This window comes from Oryctolagus cuniculus, chromosome 3 (assembly GCF_051225735.1).
Source record: "Oryctolagus cuniculus isolate XC-2025 breed Fujian yellow rabbit chromosome 3, ASM5122573v1, whole genome shotgun sequence".
NCBI lineage: Eukaryota > Metazoa > Chordata > Mammalia > Lagomorpha > Leporidae > Oryctolagus > Oryctolagus cuniculus.
The window spans coordinates 83,291,440-83,314,813 of NC_142869.1; the positions used below are offsets into that span (position 1 = coordinate 83,291,440).

The 23,374-nt window shown below is 39.7% G+C and overlaps 1 protein-coding gene across 41 annotated transcripts in view; it reads right to left on the bottom strand.

The window, feature by feature from the left end:
* The window catches only part of PKP4 (plakophilin 4), a 257,836-nt gene that overhangs the window by 56,210 nt on the left and 178,252 nt on the right, over positions 1-23,374 (bottom strand). For 24 of the 41 annotated variants that reach the window (XM_051849503.3, XM_017342865.4, XM_089328299.1 and 21 more), the window contains 3 exons: positions 7,735-7,866; positions 7,433-7,623; positions 4,169-4,718 (listed from right to left, as the gene is read on the bottom strand). In XM_051849503.3, the coding sequence (XP_051705463.1) occupies positions 4,169-4,718; positions 7,433-7,623; positions 7,735-7,866 (873 nt within the window). Of the gene's footprint in view, positions 1-4,168; positions 4,719-7,432; positions 7,624-7,734; positions 7,867-23,374 lie in introns of those variants that run through there. The other 17 variants (XM_051849505.3, XM_051849500.3, XM_051849499.3 and 14 more) reach the window with 3 other exon arrangements.

Consider the following 23,374-nt stretch of genomic DNA (forward strand, 5'->3'; position numbering starts at 1 on the left):
AAATATGGAAGTCCACAGAACTGTTCATAGTCTGTTTCCTTGGGAGAGAGATCTTCATAAAGGATTCCTACTACATAGCTGCATACTTTTCAGGGGCATCCCAGAAACTACCTAAGCTGAGCACACTTCTCTGATGGCTGAATGAAAAAGAGGTGGCTTCTCCACTAAGAATTTCCTTGAGCTCAAATTCAAGTTTAATTTAATTAACCTTGCTGAAATATTCAATTAGACAAGACTCAAAGAGACTTCACTGAGGGCCAGCACTGTGGCTTAGTAGACTAAGCCTCCACCTGGGGTGCTGGGATCCCACATGGGTGCCAGTTCGTTTCTGCTTCCTGTCCCAGCTGCTCCTCTTCCCATCCAGCTCTCTGCTATGGCCTGGGAAAGCAGTTGAAGATGGCCCAAGTCCTTGGGCCCCTGCACCCACGTGGGAGACCTGGAAGAAGCTCCTGGCTCTTGGCTTAGCTCCGGCCTTTTGGGGAGCAAACCAGCAGATGGAAAACTCCTCTGTCTCTCCTTTCTGTAACTTTACTTCTCAAATAAATAAGTAAAATAAAATAAAAAACACTTTACCTTTCCTAGAAGCTATGAATAGAATGCTAATTTTGCTCGACAGATATATTTTAAAGTTTTATAGATAAAACTCCCAAAACAAAAAGACAAGTGATAAATTGGGAAACAGCTGAGAAGTATATTACAAGGGGCAGATTTATGTCAAGTATGAAAAGTGTTTACAGATTATAAATTTAGACAAAAGAGTTCAACCTGTGGATTTAAGAAAGATGAAATGAATACATGAAATTTATTCCCTTTATATAAATTAAAGTTTGGGGCCAGTGCTATGGCATAGTGGGCTAAGACTCCTTCTGTGGCGCCAGCATCCTATATGGGTGCCGGTTCTAGACCCGGCTGATCCTCTTCCAATCCAGCTCTTTGCTATGGCTTGGGAAAACTGTCAAAGATGGTCCAAGTAGTTGGGCCCCTGCACTGGCCTGGAAGACCTGGAAGAAGCTCCTAGCTCTTGGCTTTGGATTGGCCTAGCTCTGACCTCCTGCCTCTCCCTCTCTCTCAAATAATAAAAAAAAAAATCTTTAAAAAAATAAATTAAAAAATTTACTAAGAAAAAGATGAATGAAGTGGCTGATAAACATGAATCTTCAATCTGAACATAATTCAGTGAAAGCCACTTAAAATAGCAAGGTAGAGTTTTTTACCTATCAGAATGACAAAAACAAAACAAATGGACAAAATGCAGTGCTAACCAAGTATTGGGAATAGGCACATTCCTAAACTATTGATAGAAGTATAAGTCCCTCTAGTTAAAGTGATCAGTATAAATTCATAATTGATCATAATGATAGGATTAAGTGTCAAAGGGATCACACAAACAAGACCAGTGTCTGCTAATAATAACTGAGAATTAAAAAGGAGAACGATCCATAGCAGACTCATAGAATGGCAGATGCGCTAAACAGCACTCTGACCTCAGAATCAGCCCTTAAGGCATTCGGATCTGGCTAAAAAGCCGGAGTTTCTCAGGCATAGAAAGCCAAGACACTGTGGCAAAAAAATGACCTAAATCAAAGATCTCTGTGAGTGAGATCCCAGTGGAAAGAACGGGTCATCAAAGAAGGAGGTACTTTTCTCTGAGGGGAGGAGAGAACTTCCACTTTGATTATGGTCTTGTGTAAATAAGGTCAGAGTTTGTGAACACAAGAGGCTTCCATAGCCTTGGCAGCTCATGACAAGAGCCTTGGGTGATTACTGACGTCATAAATAAGAGTGTCAATTGTTAAATCAACAATGGGAGTCAATGTGCACTTAATCCCCATGTAGGATTTCTGTCCTTAATGTGTTGTACTATGTGAATTAACAGTAAAACTAGTATTCAAACAGTACTTTATACTTTGTGTGTCTGTGTAGGTGAAAACTGTTGAAATCTTTACTTAGTATATACTAAGTTGATCTTCTGTATATAAAGATCATTAACACTGAATCTTAATGAAGAATGGGATGGGAGAGGGAGTAGGAGATGGGATGGTTTGTGGGCAGGAGGGAGGTTATGAGGGGTAAAACTGCTATAATCCAAAAGTTGTACTTTTGAAATTTATATTTATTAAATAAAAGTTAAAAAAAAAGAAAAAAATTTAAGTCCCTGAAACCTTCTTGGAGGACAATGTGACATATATCTCTAAGTAAAGTTTTGTACATATTTTGATGCAGTACTTCAAGAAATAAATCCCTTAGTTATCACAGTGCTAAGTGAAATATTCAGGAAGAAGAACATATATTTCATCCTCTTTATTATCTAAAATGACAAACAAGTTAAATGTCCATTATAGGGAAGTGACTAAATAAATTATAACACATCATAAAATGGCAGTCTCAGGCATTTAGTAAGAAATGAGGTAGAGTTCTTGGTCATATTAAGTGAAAAGAACCAGACAGTCAACTGTATATGACAGAAACTCATCAGAATAAAGTAAAACACAATGTATATGAAGGTATGTGAAAATGTTCATGGAAAACAGAAGGAAAAGATAAATTTTTTTGGTGCAAAAATTTTTTGAAATCCATGCATATGAGAAGTCTTCAAAAAGCCCACAGAGAATGCATATTATGAAGGACTCAAAAATTTTTGCATCCAAATCAACTTATCTATTAATGACATTTTCTGCAAACCTTTTAAGTGTGCTTATATGTAAGTACATATGTGAGTACACATGGTGAAAAACATGCTGCGAAAGGGAGACTGGGATGCACCTGGGGAAGGGTAACAGGAGCTTGGCTTTTCCTGCTCGTCACGTATTTTCCTGTACCGTTCTAATTCTTACCATTCTGTATATGTCACTTTTAAAATACAATTTGAAACACTAGTTAAGAACAAAATTCATTTTACAATAAAATCTTTACAGTGTGTGGGAAACTCTCCATGAAAAAAACCCTGACGCGAACAGCCGTAGGCACTAGGCACGCGGTGTCTTCCTGACATAATCCGAGTGGCATTTAAAGGGGATTCCTAACAGTATTGTGTATTTACCACTGGGATGCCAAAATCAAAGTAGGGGGTAAACTTCATGTCTTAGTCTATAATTACCAAAGCATTGCTATAGGAAAAAAATTAAGTATGTTATGTTAAAAATATTCTGAAACCATCTTGAACATAACTTATGGGTAGATGTAGGGTAGGCCTGACTGGTGAAAAATCTTTCATTAAAAAAACAAATCAGAGGGTGAGCCTTTGGCCTTAGTGACTGAGATGCTCACATCCCATTCTGGAGTGTCCGGATGTGTGTCCTGGCTCAGTTCCAAACTCTAGGTTCCTGTTAACACACACTCTGGGAAGAAGCAGGTGATGGCTCAAATAGTTGAGTCTCTTCCACCCATACAGGAGATCCAGACTGAGCTCTTGGCTCCTGGCTTTGGCCTTAGCTGTGGTAGGCATTGGGGGTGTGAACCAATAGATGGGAGCTTTTCTTTCTCTGTCTGCCTCTCTTTCAGATAAATAAATAAGTGTATTTAAACAAAATCAAGAAACAGCTTGATTCGAATTCCAACCAATTCTTCTAAAATTCAAGAAAGTGCATTTTAATATTTTGAGGGGGAAACATTTAATTCAACTCAAATTCTGCTGATGCAAATGTATATAATTTCATGGATTCAGATTTATAGAGCTCAAAAGACAAACAAAACTGAAATTTACAGTGTAAGTCTTTCTTTTTCTTATTTTTTTTTTAAAGATTTTATTTATTTATTTGAGAGGTAGAGTTACAGACAGTAAGAGGAAGAGACCGTCTTCCTTAGTTGCTTCACTCCCCAGTTGGTTGCAACGGTTGGAGCTGCGCCGATCTGAAGCCAGGAGCCAGGAGCCTCTTCCGGTCTCCCATGAGGGTGCAGGGGCCCAAGCACTTGGGCCATTCTCTACTGCTTTCCCCTGCCATAGCAGAGAGCTGGATCAGAAGAGGAGCAGCCGGGTCTTGAACAGGTGCCCATATGGGATGCCAATGCTGCCAGCAGAGGATTAACCTACTGCGCCATGGCGCCGGCCCCTACAGTGTAAATCTTGAGATAAAAACAAGCTCTTTCCCATGCTATACTTGTTTCAGCTATATTTCCCCAGATTTCCTCACTAGGCTGGCTATCTGGCGGGCCACCGCCTGGTACTCACCTGTCAGGCTGTCTGGCCGAGGTGGAACCATCCTCTCGTAAATGTCATACTGCTGCTGTCCGAATTGCTCCATGTCATGAACAGTCCTTTGCAGTGAAGGTCCCAGATGCTGTGGTACGGCAGTCATCCCTGAGCGTTTGGGGGACGATGACCCCACCTGGCCTTGGGATGGGGAAGCTACTCGAGTCTGTGCATCCGTGAGGGTCAGCGGGGACCCCACTCTGGTGGTGGTTTGGTACTGAGGGGTTGGTCCGTTGGGATTGGAGGTCTGCCGGGAGGTGACTGACCCAATCCGGCGCACGGCTGTTGGGGAGGCGGGTCTCTGTGAGTACGGAGAGGCTGCCCGCTGAGCAGGCAATGTGGTGGACGAGTATGCACTGGGGTTCAGAGGTCGGGAGTCCGTCACCGATGGAGAGCCAAATCCACTACCCAGAGAAGTTCTCAGTGACCCCCTTGAAGGAGACACGCCTGTGCTGATAACATAAGAAGGAGACTGCGCTCTAGATGGAACTGAACTAACTCTTCTCATGGCCCGATTGGCTACTGATGGCTGATGGAAGGGGGGAGAAAAGAGAATTGGGTTTATCCAGGGTTTTGTGTCCATTACAGAAAAAAATGCACATAGCTCACTACAGAATGTGAACTCACTGCTTATTTTAGTCATCTAAGTTTCTCTTCCTTTTCATGCCCTAGAGTTAGATCTTAATTTTTTCTCACAGTGCTCTTCTTGTAATGCATTTTTTTTTGGTCGTTTAGTCTGAACACTAAAATGAACCAGTAAAGACAACTGAATACATGTGATATTCCTTTTTATTTTTGTCTTTACATTTTTTACCTTCTACCTATGCCTTTTTCACAACATACACAATGTTTTATTACAAGTGTTACTAATAACTTATTTGTAAGGACCACAGGTGCAATGTACTTATTTCATTCCCTGTGAGCCAAAGGTAATGTATTTTTGTAAAACAGAAAGGATTAAAAAAATACATCAGTTTAAATGTAGCCACAGGAGAATTTATAATTGTCCAGTCTTTCTGGGCTGGCCCCATTAACAAAAGGAATGTGTTCTTTAAATGTGCAATAAGTGAACATTTGGGTAGAGTCTGGCTCCACTGCTCTTCCCTGTGAATTTACTTCAAGGGACAGCTTGGCTGCACAGGTGCTCTAGCCTAATTTGTTGTTCCTTTGGTTTAAGTGTAGCTTCTACTGATTTTAGCCATTTCTTTTTACCTTCTCTGATCTGTAGCACTTAGCATTAGCTGAGCAATTTTGAGAACATGTAAAGAAAGATTCCCCCAAATCTGTCCCAATAGGAGGAATGCTCAAGGTCTTGGCTGAGTTCCTGGCTCAGCAAGCTGGAAAAGACCTGAATAGGAATTGAATATTTCTGCCATGGCTGATTCTGATAAGAATCCATAGGCTGCTGCAAACATAGCAGGTGGCAGATGCCTTTCTTGATGCTGAACAACAATGAAGACGAACAGTATCTGGACCATATAAGTGGGTGAGGACATGTAGTGCGGGGGAAGAGGCATTGGGAAAAAGGAGAGCAGGATAAGAAATGGAAACTGACATAAGGGCTCCAGGTTACAGGCCCAGGACCAGGGTGCCCTGTTATCTCCTGATTGCTAGAGTCCATTTGCCATCAACCCCTTCCATTTTTAATTGTGACAATAAGGAAAGAAACAAGGATAAGAGATGGACTTTGTACACTCTTTGATGTCCTAAGAGCATATATGCTTTGCTGGCAGGTGACACAAGCAACTGAACTGATTGAAACACCTGCTCTGACACCTCAAGTGTGCTCAAGTTCCACAATTGTGGGAAGACAATAGCCTTGAAGAAGCAAAGCTGAGGAGGCAAGAGGACAGTATGTAAACAAAGCAAGAACGATGATAAGTTAAAAAAGGCAAGAAAGATGAAACTTAAAATTTAATAAGCAGTTGGGAAGTTAATATGTGTGCTGGGGTAACAACAGTGCTAACAATAAGAAAAGACAATCTCACACGACTTGTAGCTATCAAAATGGAACAACATTTGTCCTAGATAGCTAAACAATGTGTTGCCAAAACTACATACAAAATAAGTCTTAGAGACCCCTTTGCTACATAATTTCTCAGCTTCAGGAACAAAATCAATTTACTGCAAGTTAAAAAATAGGTAACATAATCACTGTGACATGGAAAAACGTAGTTGCTACAGTGAAGGTAATTGCTGACAAAAAGAATGACTTCAGATCTGCTGACACAGAAATTCACCTAAGTCGATGAACTCCCGTAGGCATTTAGTCCAAAGCGTCTCAAACTTTTCCACTAAAGAATCCTTAAAAGCAAAGGAATAAATGTGTATTTGAAGGACTGGGAGGGCAGCTTGGAGGAGCTTGCTCGATTTCCCATGTGCTATATTTGTGTTTGTTTTAATCCAAAAAGGTTTCTTAATGTTTCTCCTAAGTCACTGAGAAGAAGCACTGGGGACCCTGCCTCCTGCTGTGTGCACCTGCAGAGCTCCTGTACTGCATTATGGGGCGCACAGTGTTCACCTAATTTCTCTGATCATCTTGCCAGCTTTTGGCTCCATGTTACGGGGGTCAGGCAGAGAGTTGCTCTCACTGGTTACTACCACGCAAGACTTCTACTGCTTCTCCTAAGCCTGAATTATTCTTTCAGCTACTAAGTTAGAAAACTCTAATTTAATAAAGTGGACATGCCCCTTTAAAATGACTTTCTATAAGCAGGAATATATATAAAATATATATATATATATATATATATATATATATATTTTACCAGTAAAAGAAATGTGCTTTTAGAGAACAATTCTAGTGGTGAAGGTAAAAATTTTTGGGTTAGAATGGGGGCTGTCCCATTGTATGCAGGGAAAAAGTGCTGTTTTCTATAGAATATTTTAGTTCCAGTTTTTTTTTAAAAGCTTATAACCCTTCAGGGACTAAAACATTCCATTCTCTTATTTTACTCTTCCCTTGGACTCTTCTCCTTATACCAAACTTGTTTCCAGAGTTACTCTATTGAGTCTTGAAATTAATCAAAATTCATTAATAGGAGTTAATTAATGGAAGGAAATATATATTTAGGTTTTATGCCTAAAACATACTTAACGTCATAATGCAAATAGTGTAAAATGACTTTGCTACTTTATTCATTTTATAAATTCAAAACTGACTTATCTTAATCAGGAATACCTGTAACAGATACTCAAATAGGAGGGTGTTTCTATATAAGGAGCTTGGCGTGTCTGCTTTACCTGAACCAGTGTTTGTCCTTCAGCTCTTGAATTCCTCACCAAATGGTTACTGGTTGATCCTATGAATGAATGCTGTTGTCTATTATCAGCCTTGCTCACGTTCTGGCTGTTGTGGAAACTCCCTGCTTCCTGGTATCCACTGTCGGAGTAAGAATTCATTTGTGTTGAACTTCTTGAGTTACCCAATGATCCTGCAGGAATGAAACCAGTAGGAAATATCTCTGTTATACACTGCTGATGCTCACTTTCAAAAAGAAAAATAGTAAAAGCAAACCCAATGCTTAAAAGATAATACAACAGACCCTCACTTTCATGGAGAGATGTCTGTTCTGGTGAATAAAGAGTCCCTTGCTCTGGCTCTGTCCTGATGAGATAGTTGTTGGGATGGACAGCGTCAGAAACTCTAGGTTTGCTTGCACCAGTATTTGGCACCTCTGTAAGAAGATTAAGATTAATCAGCTTAATCTATTGACAATATTATACAAAAACTTGCTTTAAAAGGTTAAGATATCTGTCACTAGCATCATGTAATTTACATGTTAAATCTATGTTAATGTACGGTTATATTTTCACATTAAACAGCACAGTGATTTTGACTTATATAAGTGAATGTGTTCGGGGCCAGTGCTGTGGCTCAGTGGGAAAAGCTGCCACATGCAGTGCTGACATCCCATATGGGTGCCGGTTCGAATCCTGGCTGCTCTACTTCTGATCCAGCTCTCTGCTAGGACCTGGGAAAGCAGTAGAAGGTGGCCTAAGTCTCTGGGCCCTTGCACTTGTATGGAACACCTGGAAGAAGCTCCTGGCTTCGGATGCGCACAGCTCCAGCTGTCACAGCCAATTGGGGAGTGAACCAGCAGATGGAAGACCTCTCTCTCTCTCTCTGCCTCTCCTTCTCTCTCTGTGTAACTCTGACTTTCAAATAAATCTTTTTTTAAAAAAATAAGTGAATGTGTTCAATGTACTCAGAGTTCACTAACACACTTTGCCAATTTCCTAAGTATTTTTTGCCCTAATTTAACTTACACTCCTATTAAATCAAAATCCGAAAACTGATCTTGTTCCCTCTTGGGAAACTCACCTCTGTCCAAGATGTTAAATAAACCGAGTGAGAACAGTGACTGAATATTTTAAAAAAGGTCTTCCATATCCTAAACTTCTAAAATGAACACCTACACAGGATCCGCACTATTGAGCTTCTTGATGACACTTCTGAAAGTAAGGCCAACTTTTCCTGGCACTGGCAGCGCTCTCAGAGCTGCAAACAATGGGAACGTTACCTTCTCACCCGATGCTTATTTTATGCATTTCGTCTTTTCTAACCTGATGATCATTTCCTCTAGGCAAAGTTAACTCATTTTATTTTTAACTGTACCATTCAAAGTTGAAAAACAATCTCCAATTTATCTCTTTCCCCATACCAATTTGTTTTTCTAATGCTGTAAATTTTGATTGTGTAGATCATGCTGCCTTTCTCCAATTTCATCAAATAGGTTTTTCTTCTAGTGTCGATGAAATATATTTTCTCATGTTCTGACTACCTTCATGACAAGTCTCTCTCTTCAGTTTTAACTTTTATGTTGCTAACTTCTTCTCAGGAGTCCTGTGTGACTCTCACTTCAAAGACTTGAGGTGTGTATCACATTCTGAGTTCAACATAAAATGGCAAGGACTGCAAGGTCTTCACTATTCTTTCTTCCTTTCCCTCCCCCTCGTCCCATTTTCTCTCTCTCTCTCTCTCTCTCTCTCTCTCTCTCTTTTTTTTATTTGACAGAGTTAGAGAGTGAGAGAGAGAGACAGAGAGAAAGGTCTTCCCTCCGTTGGCTCACTCTCCAAATGGCTGCCACGGCCAGTGCTGCGCCGATCCGAAGCCAGAGGCCAGGAGCCTCCTCCTGGTCTCCCATGCAGGTGCAGGAGCCCAAGCACCTGGGCCATCCTCCACTGCCCTCCTGCGCCACAGCAGAGAGCTGGACTGGAAGAGGAGCAACCGGGAACAGAACCCAGTGCCCATATGGGATGCCGGCGCCGCAGGCGGAGGATTAACCAAGTGAGCCACGGCACTGGCCCCTGTTTTTGTTTCTTAAGACTGTATTACTTGCTGGGCTCTAAGAATGCCTTTCTAAGAAAAGATACAAGATACTCTCAAAAAAAGCTCACAGAAAATTCCAATTATGAAAAACCTATGCTGGATTTCAAAAAATTTTTTGACCAAAATAAGCATGTTCTTTTTAAAATTCTATGTAAGGTCTACAAGTTTCATGTATTTCACATATGCAGATTTAGGAACATAGTGATGTCTCCCACCCTACCCTCCGTCCTGCCCATGCTCCAACCCTTCTTCCTCCCCCTCCTCTCCTATTCCCACTCTTAATTTTACAAAGATCTATTTTCAGTTAACTTTATGCTCATAAGATTAACCCTACACTAGATAAGGAGTTCAACAAATAGTAAAAACAAAAACAAAAACAAACCAAAACACTGTTCCTCAACAGTAGAAACAAGGGCTGTAAACCAATCAATGAATCTCAAAATGTCAATTTCACTCCTATAGATTACCTTTTAGAAACACTATTAGCTACCCCAGATAAGGGGAAAATATGATATCTGTCTTTTGGGGACTGACTTCTTTCACCAAGTATAATAGTTTCCAATTGTATCCATTTTGTTGCAAAAGAAAGCATTTCATTTTTTTTCTTTTTACAGTGAGTTCTCCATAGTGTAAAAGTATCATAATTTCTTTATCCAGTCATCAGTTGTTTCAATTCTATTTTCCACAAACTTTTACAAGCATTCTCAGATTGTGTGTGTGTGTGTGTGTGTGTGTGTGTGGGTGTGTGTAGGTTCGCCTTCTGTTTGGCACTTACCACCACACTCTTTTTGACTAGAGTATAAGCTCAGAGAGGAGGGGCAGACTTCTGTCTGATTTGTTTTCTGTCACATCCTCACTGCCTAGGATGCTATTTGGTACATGCTCAGTACATATTTGTGGAAAAAACAAAGTCTCAGTAAGAACAGCAGCTTCCCTTTACTGGGTGCTAATTTGTGCCTGTCATGGTGTGGAGCTTTACCTTAATGTGTTCAACAAAATTTGGCTATGTAAAGCAAAGTCAAATTTTTATTCACTGCCATTCTGGCTGGCTTAGAAGATGAATATGAGGTTTGAGGGAGAACTGGGAAATCCTACTGCATTCTAAACCTTTATGTCAAATTCAATGCAATGTTTTGTTTCCTAGCCTCTAGAGAGATTCTCCGACATTCTTAGCCTGGGTTTTTAATGACATGTCTCCTGATAGATCATTTGACAGTACATGTGGTAGGTAGAGTTCTCTGACAGTTCTAAATTGTACGGTCTGGAATTTCAATGAAGATTACAGATTGCATACGGTTTCAGTGGTGTAGATGAAATATGATCTGAGTCAGTGTCAGGCTGACTATAGGGGAAAGTGATCTGCTTCATCTGTAAGTCTCCTGAGTTTCCAGAGTTCTGACCAGTCTTATCCAGCAATTCTTGAAGGCCTAGTAAAATACGAGGAGTGTGTGAGCTACAGGAGTTACACGGCACTGAAATGGCTGGTGATGGCTGCCCAGGAGCCGGCCTGAAATCACAGCTGTACAGTAGCCCCACTCTGGTCCACCCAACAGCAACAAACCACAGCAAGGGAAGCACCACTTTGGTAGCCTCAAGACTCTACATACATGGAAACACACATAATCTTCAAGAAAAAGGCACTTAGATGCTCTGAGTTTCAGTTTTAATAAAAGATAAAACTTGAGACACCAATATATGAAAGCTTTTGGCTTAGAAACACCAGGTGGCATGCAGTGTCAGGATCTGAAAAATTATCACTATGGAAACCAAAAGCCATTAGAGGTCTGTGTGTGCTGCTATTTTTACAAGAACTATTCAGAGCTATTATTTAAATAGGAACCAAGAAAGAGATACTGTACTTTGGCAAGTGTCCCTTTTTAGTCAATGTAAGTCTGTTATCACAAATCATGTGACAACAATTGTGCTCATTCAAATCCTTCTTTAAGAGAAGTTATTCAAAATAAATAACCTTAGAAAAAGTGCAAATTATGAGATGTGTGATTACATCCTGGTCACTCAAATAACAGCATTTAACAGACTTAGTATTTCAAAAATTATAGGAACAAAACATTACACTGAAAGCAATCTAACCACATTCCAGCTAAATGTCATTACCCAACTCTGTTTCTTTTAAATGCAATGCCCCAGGAAACAGAAGATAGAAAAGGACACTGAGATACTAACTAGAACACTAACATACCAAGTTCCCATATCCCCAGAAACCACTTTCAAGATCCAAGTAACTGGGTTTAGAGAACAGATAACAGAGTTTTGTGCCGTTTTACTAAACATAGTAGAGTTGTGAAAAACTGATAAGAGGTTCATTTAAATCTTTTATTTTATTTGGAAGGTGGAGAGACAGAGATCTGTCTGGTTCACTCTCCCAATACCTGCAACAGCTGAGGCTGGGCCAGACTGATGCCAGTAGACACAGAACTCAATCTAGGTCTCTCAGGGACCCAACTGCTTGGGCCATCACATACTGCTCCCAGGGTAGGCATTATGAGTAAGCTAATCAAAAGTGGAGCTAGGAACCAAACCCGGGCACTCCAATATGGGATGAGGGTGTCCCAAGTAACAAGTGCTACATCAAATGCCTACTCCAAAAGAGTTGACACGAACTATAAAATAACCAATTTATATAGTATGGATATGGTCTTCACTAATTTTTTCTGTTTCTGGAACCTAATATCAATATGTACATTGAGACAAAATCTCCTATGAATCATTTAAAAAGTATAATGTGTTTCAAGATAGTTTTTCTATCATTTACTTTTTTAGAAGATTTGTAATTCACAAACATATGTGCATATGTATGAAATAAGTATGCACAGCTACCATACCTCAGATAACAGAAGACCCATTTCCTATATACTGGATAAAGTAGGAATCTCTGAAATATGGTAAGGGTCACATTTATCAATTATGCATTAATTTATGCAGACATACTTTAAAATGAATATCTTCATAAAAATATTTTTATATGGAATGGAAGGAGACACCAGTCAAGTTTACCAGAGAAAACACAGAGGCCTATAGTGTGGGATCAACCATTTCATGATCAATGTTGTATCCTTACCATTAAATTGCTAAGATATTATGATTTAGCATGATTAGAACAGAAAAGAAACATTTTTATAAATAAAAAATGGCAAACAGCATGTGAATGCTACTCCTTTAATGTGTATAATGAACATGTGTTACTTAAAACAAAGTCACAAACATGTTTTCTGGGACACCAGAAATATTCTATGGGCATTTTCAAACATCAATTAGCATCTTCCGAGAAAATGCAAGTTAACATGAAATCTTCATCTATGTCTAACACTGAGTGATTACTAGAATCATGGTCCTGTTTGCCTGTTATATTTCATCTGAGTGCCCCAATATTAAAAACAAAAATAATTTTAAAAAAGAGTAGAAGGCTGCATCTAAAAAATGTTAGTGGGAAACAGACAATACTGCTATAGGGCTATGGAAATCTGGTATATTATCCACCTCATTAAACACATAGTAAAAGATGAAACACAATGTAAATTATGTTTTCTTTGACGTACATCCTCAAAATACAAAGTAGACATGAAAATATGCTTAGTAAAGAATCTAAGGTCTCACTAAAGAACTTGAAATTATTAAGCGGCCAGCACTGTGGCTCACTTGGTTAATCCTCCACCTGCAGTGCCAGCATCCCATATGGGCGCCAGGTTCTAGTCCCGGTTGCTCCTCTTCCAGTCCAGCTCTCTACTGTGGTCCGGGAAAGCAGTGGAGGATGGCCCAGGTCCTTGGGCCCCTGCACCCGCATGGGAGACCAGGAGGAAGCACCTGGCTCCTGGCTTTGGATCAGCGTAGTTCCGGCTGTAGCAGCCATTTTGGGGGGTGAACCAACGGAGGGAAGACCTTTCTCTCTGTCCATCTCTCTCTCACTGTCTAACTCTATCTGTCAAATAAATTTTAAAAAAAGGAAATTATTAAAATGGCTCTGTTCTGTTCATCTCTGCGTCTTGCTGTTTGTACTGTACAAATCCAGGAAGGTCTGCTCTCTGTGTAAAATCGCCATGGAAACAGGAATCAAGAGCTCAGGAAGGAGACTGCTAGTCTACATAACCCTGTAACCAGTCTTTCACAGCCTAGCACACTGTAGCCTCATGCTTGGCTATTCTTCTTTGTGCCTGCTCAATGCTCAGGGTCAGCACTCTCTTTAGCAGTTTCTTCGAATTCTCTGGCTTTTGAGTTGACTTGACTCTTCCCCAGAGGGGCAATACTTTGAAAAAGAAAAGAAAAGAAAAAAAAAAGGAGTAAAACATGTTGTCTTACAGGAATTCAACTTCCTGTTTGACCAGAGTTCTCACTTCCTGTAGGACTACAGGCAAAAGAGGGAGTCTGTTTTCCACAGAGGTGCAGAAATACTCCAATGCCTATTACTAAAGGTTAGGAGGTAAGGGTCTAGGCCAGATTCTGAAAGATCTGGGAGACGGCGTCAAAAAGCCTTCGCCTTTTCAGTTCCCCAAGATTTATTTCTAGACTAGATAAGCCCATTATCAGAGGGAATAAGGTCATGAGGAAATACAGCTTCACAAGGAAACTGTAAACAGGATGATGGAAATGTGAAGTGCACTAACAATCTTTGGTCCACAGAAGAAAATGAATGTTGACTGATATATTAAGAATATTATAGAGACCCAGAGTTTACTGACTCAAATATAAGCTAAAATAGATATGATCGCTTTTTAAAAGTTGGGTTTTAATGGAAGTAAAGATTTAAGGGAAAGAGCAGATGATCCTGTTCCTTGAAACTATTTCTAGTCTGGTTCTCTTGAGTACATCTAGGTTCTTGGGTCTTATGAATATTTATATTATCTCTTAAATATTAACAAGGGCTCTAAAATTTTTACTCTTCTAGAAAATGTTGTATGACAAACCTTGGAGAATAGAAAGCATTAATGAAGTATCTTCTAGTTCCTTTTCAACTTTGCCCTTAACACCAAATAGTATGTCTTCACATTCACTGTAAAAGCTCATTTGCTGGAGTCGGCATGGTAGTGTAATGGGTGAGGCTGCCTCCTGCAACTCCTTGTGGGCAACTTGTTTCCCTTCCAATCCAGCTCCCTGCTGTGGCCTGGAAGAGGCAGTGGAGAATGGCCCAAGTGCTTGGGCCCCTGCACGGGGGACTCCTGGCTCCTGGCTTTGGCCTGGACTAGCCCTGGCCATCGTAGCCATGTGGGGACTGTGCCAGTGGATGGAAGATTCTCTCTCTCTCTTTCTGTAATTCTGACTTTCATATAAATGAATAAATAAATAAATCTTTTTTTAAAAAAGCTTATTTGCCTACATCCAATTTTGTAGCTTAAGTAGGCTTTGTATTTGCAAAACCTGTTATAAAGTGTTTTATTTGATTTTTATGATAAATGTGAAGTGTTTTAGTTCTGTACATCATCAAAGCTCGTCTGATCATAAATATTTTTAAACTTCTGAATTCTGCTCAAGAATATAAAACCACTAAAAGTAATTTTTAGAAAAAGTAAACTGAATAGGAATTTCCACAAATAATCACATCAACAATCAGTGTCTATTAAATAATTTTAGTATTGGTACTAATTAAAATACAAGTGTTATATCTACCATAACTGATTTACGCAGAGAAACCAAGGAGCTAAGAAATATAAAGATAAAAAGAAATGAACCAGATAGGTAAATTGTCCAAGCCCAAATTTAATATGTAAGTATTCATATATGGTCACAGATGGAGTTCTTACTTCCTACATAGAAAGCTGAAAAAAGAATCAGAGATTCATTGTGATATTCTAAGTCATTAGCCTATGGAAGCAATGATTAAGTGCTCAAAAATCACTCTTAAATATCTTCCAAAGAACAAATCCAGAAATCAGAATATTTGACAGTGGGAGATATAAGACAGATTCTTTTGTTAAAAAACCAAAATAATCTTCTTAGAAGAACTCCACATAAACCTAGCAAGGATGATAATCCCTGTGAAAAGAAATAAATGGTTCTTTTGGAACAGCAAGTTTTTCTAAATTTTTCTCCTGGTTATCTTTCTGGGTAAGACTATCACATTAATGCTAAATGTGGACTAACCGTGGTGTAAGAATGAAATGTGGAATTATCAATGGCAGCCTTTGAATGTTTCTCAGAGCAATACCAGCAGACCGAGGCACCAAGGCTCTGTGCACAGAGGCAGTGGTAAAGGAAAGAAAAAAAAATTCAGGTTCTCCAATTTTTATTTTATCTGAGGTAGTTAATAGAACATTTCTTCATGTATCACCAAATGTATAAGAAAGTTTAAACATTTATGACATGTTTGTAGAAAATCTAAATTGTTTAATTGGACATCTGATTTTTACCCCAAGTACTTTAGGCTTTGGGGATATGTTCACATATGCATAAGTGACCTAAGATAACATTTTTGCTAGAGCAAAATGCTAAAACAGATTGACCGTCTCTAATCCAGAAAACTGAAATCCAAAACTTTGGGAGCACTCTCTTGCCTCACGTCAGTGCTCAAAATGTTTCAGAGTTCACAGCTTTTCAGATTTTAGGTTTTTGGATTATAAATGCTCAACCAGTAAACTCTATGCAAATATTCTAAAATCTGGAAAGTTCTGAAATCTGAAACATTTGTGGTCCCAGACATTTCGGATAAGGGACGCTTAACCTGTATTGCTCAACTGACATTCTTACTTGGTGGTGGCCCTGCAGAAAAAGTGACGAATTTGCAGTCCTAAATCAGAAAGGCACTTCTCAGCACAATACAGTCATTCTGCATAATCAAAGCTCATTTAACAACATTCTCCAACATGTGGAAAACATAGCCAGTATCACTGGCTGGGAAGCTTGTCCTCTGTTTCATGCTTCTTTCCTACCATTTCAGTGAAGGCTGACATTCAGAGTGTGATCAATTCTTTTCCTTCGCTGAACACATGTTATTCTGATTGCTGTACCATTTTAACTTCAATATATTGAGGGTTTATTTAAAAATTTTTTTAATCTGGGGTTGTGGTGCAGTGTAAGCTGCCACTTGGATGCTGGCATTCCATATGAGCACTAGTTTAAGTCCTGGCTGCTTCACTTCCAATCCAGCTCCCTGCTAATGTGCCAGAGAAAACTAGTGGAAGATGGCCTGAGCACTTGGGCTCCTGCCACCCACTTGGGAGACACAGATGAGGCCCCTGTCTTTGGCCTGGCCTAGTCCCAAGCACTTTGCAGCCATTCAGGGAGTGAACAGGCAGATGGAAGATGTCTCTACCCTTCTGTAACACTGCCTTTCAAGTAAAATAAGTACCTGAAAAATTTCAAACATATACAAATATAAAAAGTATACTAAATTGCCCCAATATTTAAATTATTATTTTTTGCCACATATTTTATGCTCTGTTTATCTTTCTCACTTCCTGTTACAGAATCTTAAACCTCACATCAGATCATTTCAAGTCTAAAAACTTCATATGCATTTCTATAAAATCAGAACTTTGCAAAGCTACACTTATTCTACAATGCCATCTGAGTTCACATTCAAATTTTCCTGATGTCTCAGACATACCTTAATTCATTTGCATTGCACTAGGTTGAGATGAGGCCCTCTGCTTGCACTTGAATATGGTTGTCACATAGGTTCCATAATCTAGCAAGGGGCTCCCATTCTCTCAGTTTCATGTTCTTGACACCCGCAGGGAACCACAGCAATACACTTGTGGGCTGTTCCACAAGCTGAATTGTCTGACAGTTTTCTCATGGTGTCATTAACATACTCCTCTAACTTCAGTATTTCTTGTGAGCAGAAGAGGCTAAAAGATTTCAGGCCAAACCATTGTGATTTGAGCATTTTATGGATGATGGTGCGTACTTCACATTTTTTCTTATAGCTTTCACAGTTGCTAGGCTCAATCAGCCAATTCAGGTAGTGGCAGCCTGATCCTTCTACCATCAAGTTCATCACTAACTTCTCTCTCTAATGCACTGGTTGTCGACTCTGGTTCCGGGTGCCCTGCAGTGTCCTGAGCCAAAGGTTGGGTGATCTTTACTATGACTTGGCATGAGTGTCATACCCAGAGAGTCCTACTGAGGCAGTCTAGACTACAAATTGAATACTGGGATTTGAAAAATAATTTATTTATCTGAGAGAGAAAAAGATAGATAGAGTATCTTTCATCTATGAGTTTACAACCCAAATGCCCAAATAGCAGGAGCCCAGAACTCAATCCAGGTCTCCTATATGGGTGGCAGGGACACCCAACCACTTGAGCCATCGCCTGCTGCCTTCTAGAGATGTGTGTTCACAGGAAACCAGGATCTGGTACTCTGATTCAGACTCTCTAGTATGGTATGTGGGCACCCCAATGGGCTCAATATCCAACCCTGAAAATTGAGCTTTAAATAATTTCCCATAGGGATTCTAATGTGCAGGTAGTGTTGATAACCTAGAGGTTTTAGCATCCACTGGCAATTTCTGCTTGATTATTACTTAAGGGCTTGAAAATTGGTGATTTTTTTTCCATTTTATTCTTTCTACATTTATCAGTAGGAATTATTTTAGAATACCTTAGATTGCTATAGTTCAGGTTATTTGATTATTTTAAAATACAATCTATCCAGGATCAGCAAGTTAAGTTTTTAATTCTCTGCTTTAATGACTATTTTTTTAAAAAAGATTTATTTATTTATTTGAAAGGTAAAATAACATAGAGAAAGCAACAGAGAACAAGAGAGTGAGGGGCAGGTCTTGCATCCACTGGTTCACTCAAATGCTTGCAACAACTGGGGCTGGGCTCCACCCAAGTCTTCCACATTGGCAGTAGAGGAGCTAGGACCATGCTGATCTGATGGCAGGAGCCAGGTACTTATCCTGGTCTCCCATGGGTGCAGGGCCCAAGCACTTGGGCCATCCTCCACTGCACTCCCTGGCCACGGCAGAGAGCTGGCCTGGAAGAGGGGCAACCGGGACAGAATCCGGCGCCCCGACCGGGACTAGAACCCAGTATGCCGGCGATGCAAGGCAGAGGATTAGCCCATTGAGCTGTGGCGCCGGCCCCTTCTCCACACTTTCAAATTTTGTGGGGGGTATGAATTGGGCATTTAAAAAAATTCCAATATGCAGTAAAATCTGTGACCCTCCTGAATGAGATACTGGTACTCTAATTACCTCCAAGAGTAGTTTAAAAATGTGTGCTTTTGCCTATTTTGGTAATGGTTGTTGCATTCTGTGTTGTTAGAAAAATGTATGTGATCATTTTGAGTCAGGCATGGAGACAGAAAGCAAAACTGGTAGGAAACACTATGAAGATTTTATTAAATTTTAAGATCAGTTTGATCTGCAGTTTCCATAAGAGCTAATCAAATACAGAATGGTCAGGGGTATGTATGCTGAAGTCTCGATGGAATGTTATTATGTAATGAATATTTCATAGTTATTTCTTTAAGTGATTTTATTCTGTTTTATCTGTTCATTAACCCAATGATATATGGAAATTTGAAAAACTGGTGTTTTAAATGAGTAATAACTTATGTAAAATTTGAAATATCAAGATTCACATTTTTGTACAGTGGTAACACAGTAAGCATAGAAGAGTAGGTATGACTGGGGGACAGATTGTGGTGGGAAGGTTGACACTATTTACTGGCACAAAAATGCACACAGCCTTGCCTCTAGCGGTTCAACTTCCGGAAACCTAAATGAGGGAGATTCTCAGATATGTACACGAAATCTTTACCATTGTTTTTAACAGTGAAAAGTTGGGAAAAAAATGTTTACTATGGGACTAATTACTTGAGAATATAAAATTTCCAAACAATGGACACTACTTGGTAATTAAAAAGAAGGAAGCAGATCTTTATATGCTGAAAAAGAAACACCCGCATGGTCTTACAATGTTGTTAAGGAATAAAAAACCTAAGGAACAGCACAACACATCTTCATTTGTATCAAAAGAGAACCAAAGCCAAATATGCATGGATATTTATACACACAGTTAATAGTTTGCTGTATTTTATTCTGTATCTTCTCCTATACATGTTATGGGTATTGGTGTGGGTAGCAGTGATTGTGGTATGAAAGTTGTGGGAATGAAGGAAATTTTAACCTTTTACTTCAAATGCTTCTGGACTTTCAATTTTTTAAACAGAAGAAGCATGCCTTGTTTTTGTAATGAAACATTGTCAGGGTAAGAACCACTTTTATAGGGGCAAGCAGGAAGCTACAGCACTGCCTTTGAGACAGAAAGCCGATCCACCATGACTACGTGGCTAAAACAGACCTATAGAACATAAGGGAGAAAAATACAGTCTCTGAGGCTGGCTATAAAAGAAATTCAAATGCTTCTGATATTTAGAGGAGAAACAGCAAGGAAAATATGATAAAACTCTGTATAATTTATAGCCACACTAAATCATAACATTCACTGTCCTCAATCATCCTTTATACATGATTGCTGATTTACTATTCTATTTATTAACATGTAAAATGTAACAGTACTTCCTACTGTATCTTGTTTATAAATTCAGTATATTTCTACTGAAAAACAAAGTTTAACCATTCAAGTTCATGTCTTATTGCATGATGTGCTAGGGTGTGTGTGTGTGTGTGTATGGTAAGTCACCTGTTCCAGAAGTAGGGAAAAAAAAGATAGAAATGTTGACTTAGGGCTAGTCTCTCACTTATCTTTTCTAATCAGTATTTATGTTTTTATTTTTTTAGGCTCACTCTGGTGGAAGAAACTTGTATTCGGACATTTTTTAAACAAAATTTAAATATACAAACAGGATACATAACCTATTCCTTTAGTCTTTAGTATATACATTACTACTAATATACAGTAATGATTAAATGGACAATATTTCCAACCATGACATTTCAGCACATAATATATGAACACAGTACTGTGAAGTTAAATAATCTGATCATCTAAAATTCCTATTTTACTATAACCTTTTCTATTCCCTTCCTTACTTATTGTCAAATGTCAAAATTCCTTACTGAATGAAATTGTTAACATTTTCTCTACCATTTATTCAAATCCCTTAACCTCTAATGCCTTCTGGGTCAAACACAAACTTCCTCTACTTTCAAGTTCCTATGTCTTTTGCTAATGCATTGCTTTATGAGAGCCTTATGGTTTTTGGTCTCTGGAATTTCATACCCAGGAATACCAATTCCCAATTCCCCATCACCTACTTAACAGTCACCCCTTTCTTTAATTCTTTCTTCTTCTAGGGACCATGGCAGTCCAGCTGGTAGGAACAGACCTATGTCTTCTAGCTCTGAGGGACGGGCTGCTTTCTATCTGGACGACACGGAGGTAGGGAAGGGGAGCTCTTGGGACTGACTGCCCTCTTTGTATTTCACACAGAAATACTCAAACTGGCAACCTCCTTGACTCTTAAGGAATTTTCTTTCCCTGGAACAGAAAAACTGTGAAATTGTGACTTGTAGCAAAATTCTCATCGCAAGATGTAGAGGATTTATGTAATGACCAATGATCATTTTGACAAAAGGAATCAATCTTTGGCTACAATATATAGCATCTTTCAGATGGGAAGCATCCATTAGGCATAGCTATTTTTATGGCTGAATTGGTATGTATTTTTTCTTAAAAGGAGAGCAGAATCCAAAAAAAATTTTAACATTGTGTATTGTATTTTCCATTACAAAAAAGTATGATTATGTTTGCATATATGAGGGTACTTCAAAAATTCATGGAAGTAGCCGGTGCGGTGGCATAGCAGGTGAAATCTCCACCTGCAGTGATGGAATCCCATATGGCTGCTGTTTTGAGTTCTGGGTGCTCCACTTCTTTTTTTTTTTTTTTTTTTTTTTTTTTTTTGACACACAGAGTGGACACAGAGAGAGAGACAGAGAGAAAGGTCTTCCTTTGCCGTTGGTTCACCCTGCAGCGGCCGGCGCACCATGCTGATCCGAAGGCGGGAGCCAGGTGCTTCTCCTGGTCTCCCATGGGGTGCAGGGCCCAAGCACTTGGGCCATCCTCCACTGCACTCCCGGGCCATAGCAGAGAGCTGGCCTGGAAGAGGGGCAACCGGGACAGAATCCGTTGCCCCGACTGGGACTAGAACCCGGTGTGCGGGCGCCGCAAGCGGAGGATTAGCCTAGTGAGCCACGGCGCTGGCCTGGGTGCTCCACTTCTGATCTAGCTTTCTGCTATGGCACGGGAAAGCAACAGAAGATGGCCCAAGCACATGGAACCCTGCACTCCTGTGGGAGACCTGGAAGAAACTCCTGGCTCCTGGCTTCAGATTGGCCTAGCTCTGGCTGTTGCAGTAATTTGGTGAGTGTACCAGCAGATGGAAGATCTCTCTCCCTCTCTCTCTCTCTCTGTAGTTCTGCCTTACAAATAAAATGAATAAATCTTTAAAAAAAAAACTTGGATGAGAGCTTACATTTAAAAAATTCATGGAAAATTGAATTAAAAGTTCATTTTAGTGCAAAAATTCATAAATATGCAGGATCTTCAAAAAGTTCATAGAAATTATATATTATGTGAAAAGTATGAATACACTGAATTTTTTAAAACAGAAAGGTTTAAAAATGTTCAGTTTGTTTGAGAGGCAGAGTGCTAGAGAGCTCCCATCTGCTGATTCATTCCTCCCATTGCTGGCACTGGTCAGTGCTATACAGGGCCAAAGCCAGAGGCAGGGGCTCAATCCAGATCTTCACGTAGATGGCAGGAACCCAATCACTTGAAACATTCCTGCTTCCTCCCCGGGTCTACACTGGCAGGAAACTAGAGTCAGGAGCCAGAGCCAGAGCCAGAGCGAGGAATCAAACTCAGGCAGTCCAATGTGGAGGACAGGCGTGTGTATTTTTTTTTTTTTTTTCTATTTGACAGATAGAGTTAGACAGTGAAAGAGACAGACAGAGAGAAAGGTCTTCCTTCCATTGGTTCACCCCCCAAATGGCTGCTATGGCAGGAGCTATGCCAATCCAAAGCCAGGAGCCAGGTGCTTCTCCTGGTCTCCCATGCGGGTGCAGGGCCCAAGTACTTGGGCCATCCTCCACTGCCTTCCCAGGCCACAGTGGAGAGCTGGATTGGAAGAGGAGAAACTGGGACTAGAACCTGGTGCCCACATGGGACGCTGGTGCCGCAGGCGAAGGATTAACCAAGTGAGCCATGGCGCCAGCCCCCAGGACAGGTGTTTTAACCACTAGGTTAAACATTCCATCCCAAATAAACTTATCTTTTAATTTCACTTTTTTCCAGTAACCTTTTGAAGTCCTCTTGCATTTGCATTCTCACTTGCCTCAAGCCTTTTATTTAATATTCTAATGTATTTCCCATGATTCCATTTATTATAAGCATTCTTAGAACCTCCCTCAACTTTGATGGAATCAAAGAGATGGTTATAATCACACATAAGAACAGTCATGACACCCTAATAAAATGGAAATGGAAGGGAACACTAAAACAATATGCCCTCTGGACCCCTGTCTGGGCAGAAGTTGCTAGGTTATCACAGGTGCAAGGGCAAGACAGACCCAGCTGAAACACACCACACAATAAACCCTCCTCCTCATAAAAGACAAAAAATATGCATTTATGGTTCTAGAAAGCAGATGTGTAACATGAGTAAACTAGAGAATGCAGAACAATATAGAGAGAAGATAAAAGATAAAGCAGAAATACTTCAAAAGAATTTTATTACTTCTAGGACAGTAATGAAGGCCTGAGAAAATAAAAACAGTAGCATGGACAGTTCTTTCTTAGTCTTTGCAAGTATCTCTTCCAGCTCCCACATTTAAAAAATGTTGGCTTTTTATTTCCAGTCTTCCGTCCCCAAGACAGGTTAGAAACCAATTAGTCACCCACAGAAATCAAGCAAGCTACTTTCTT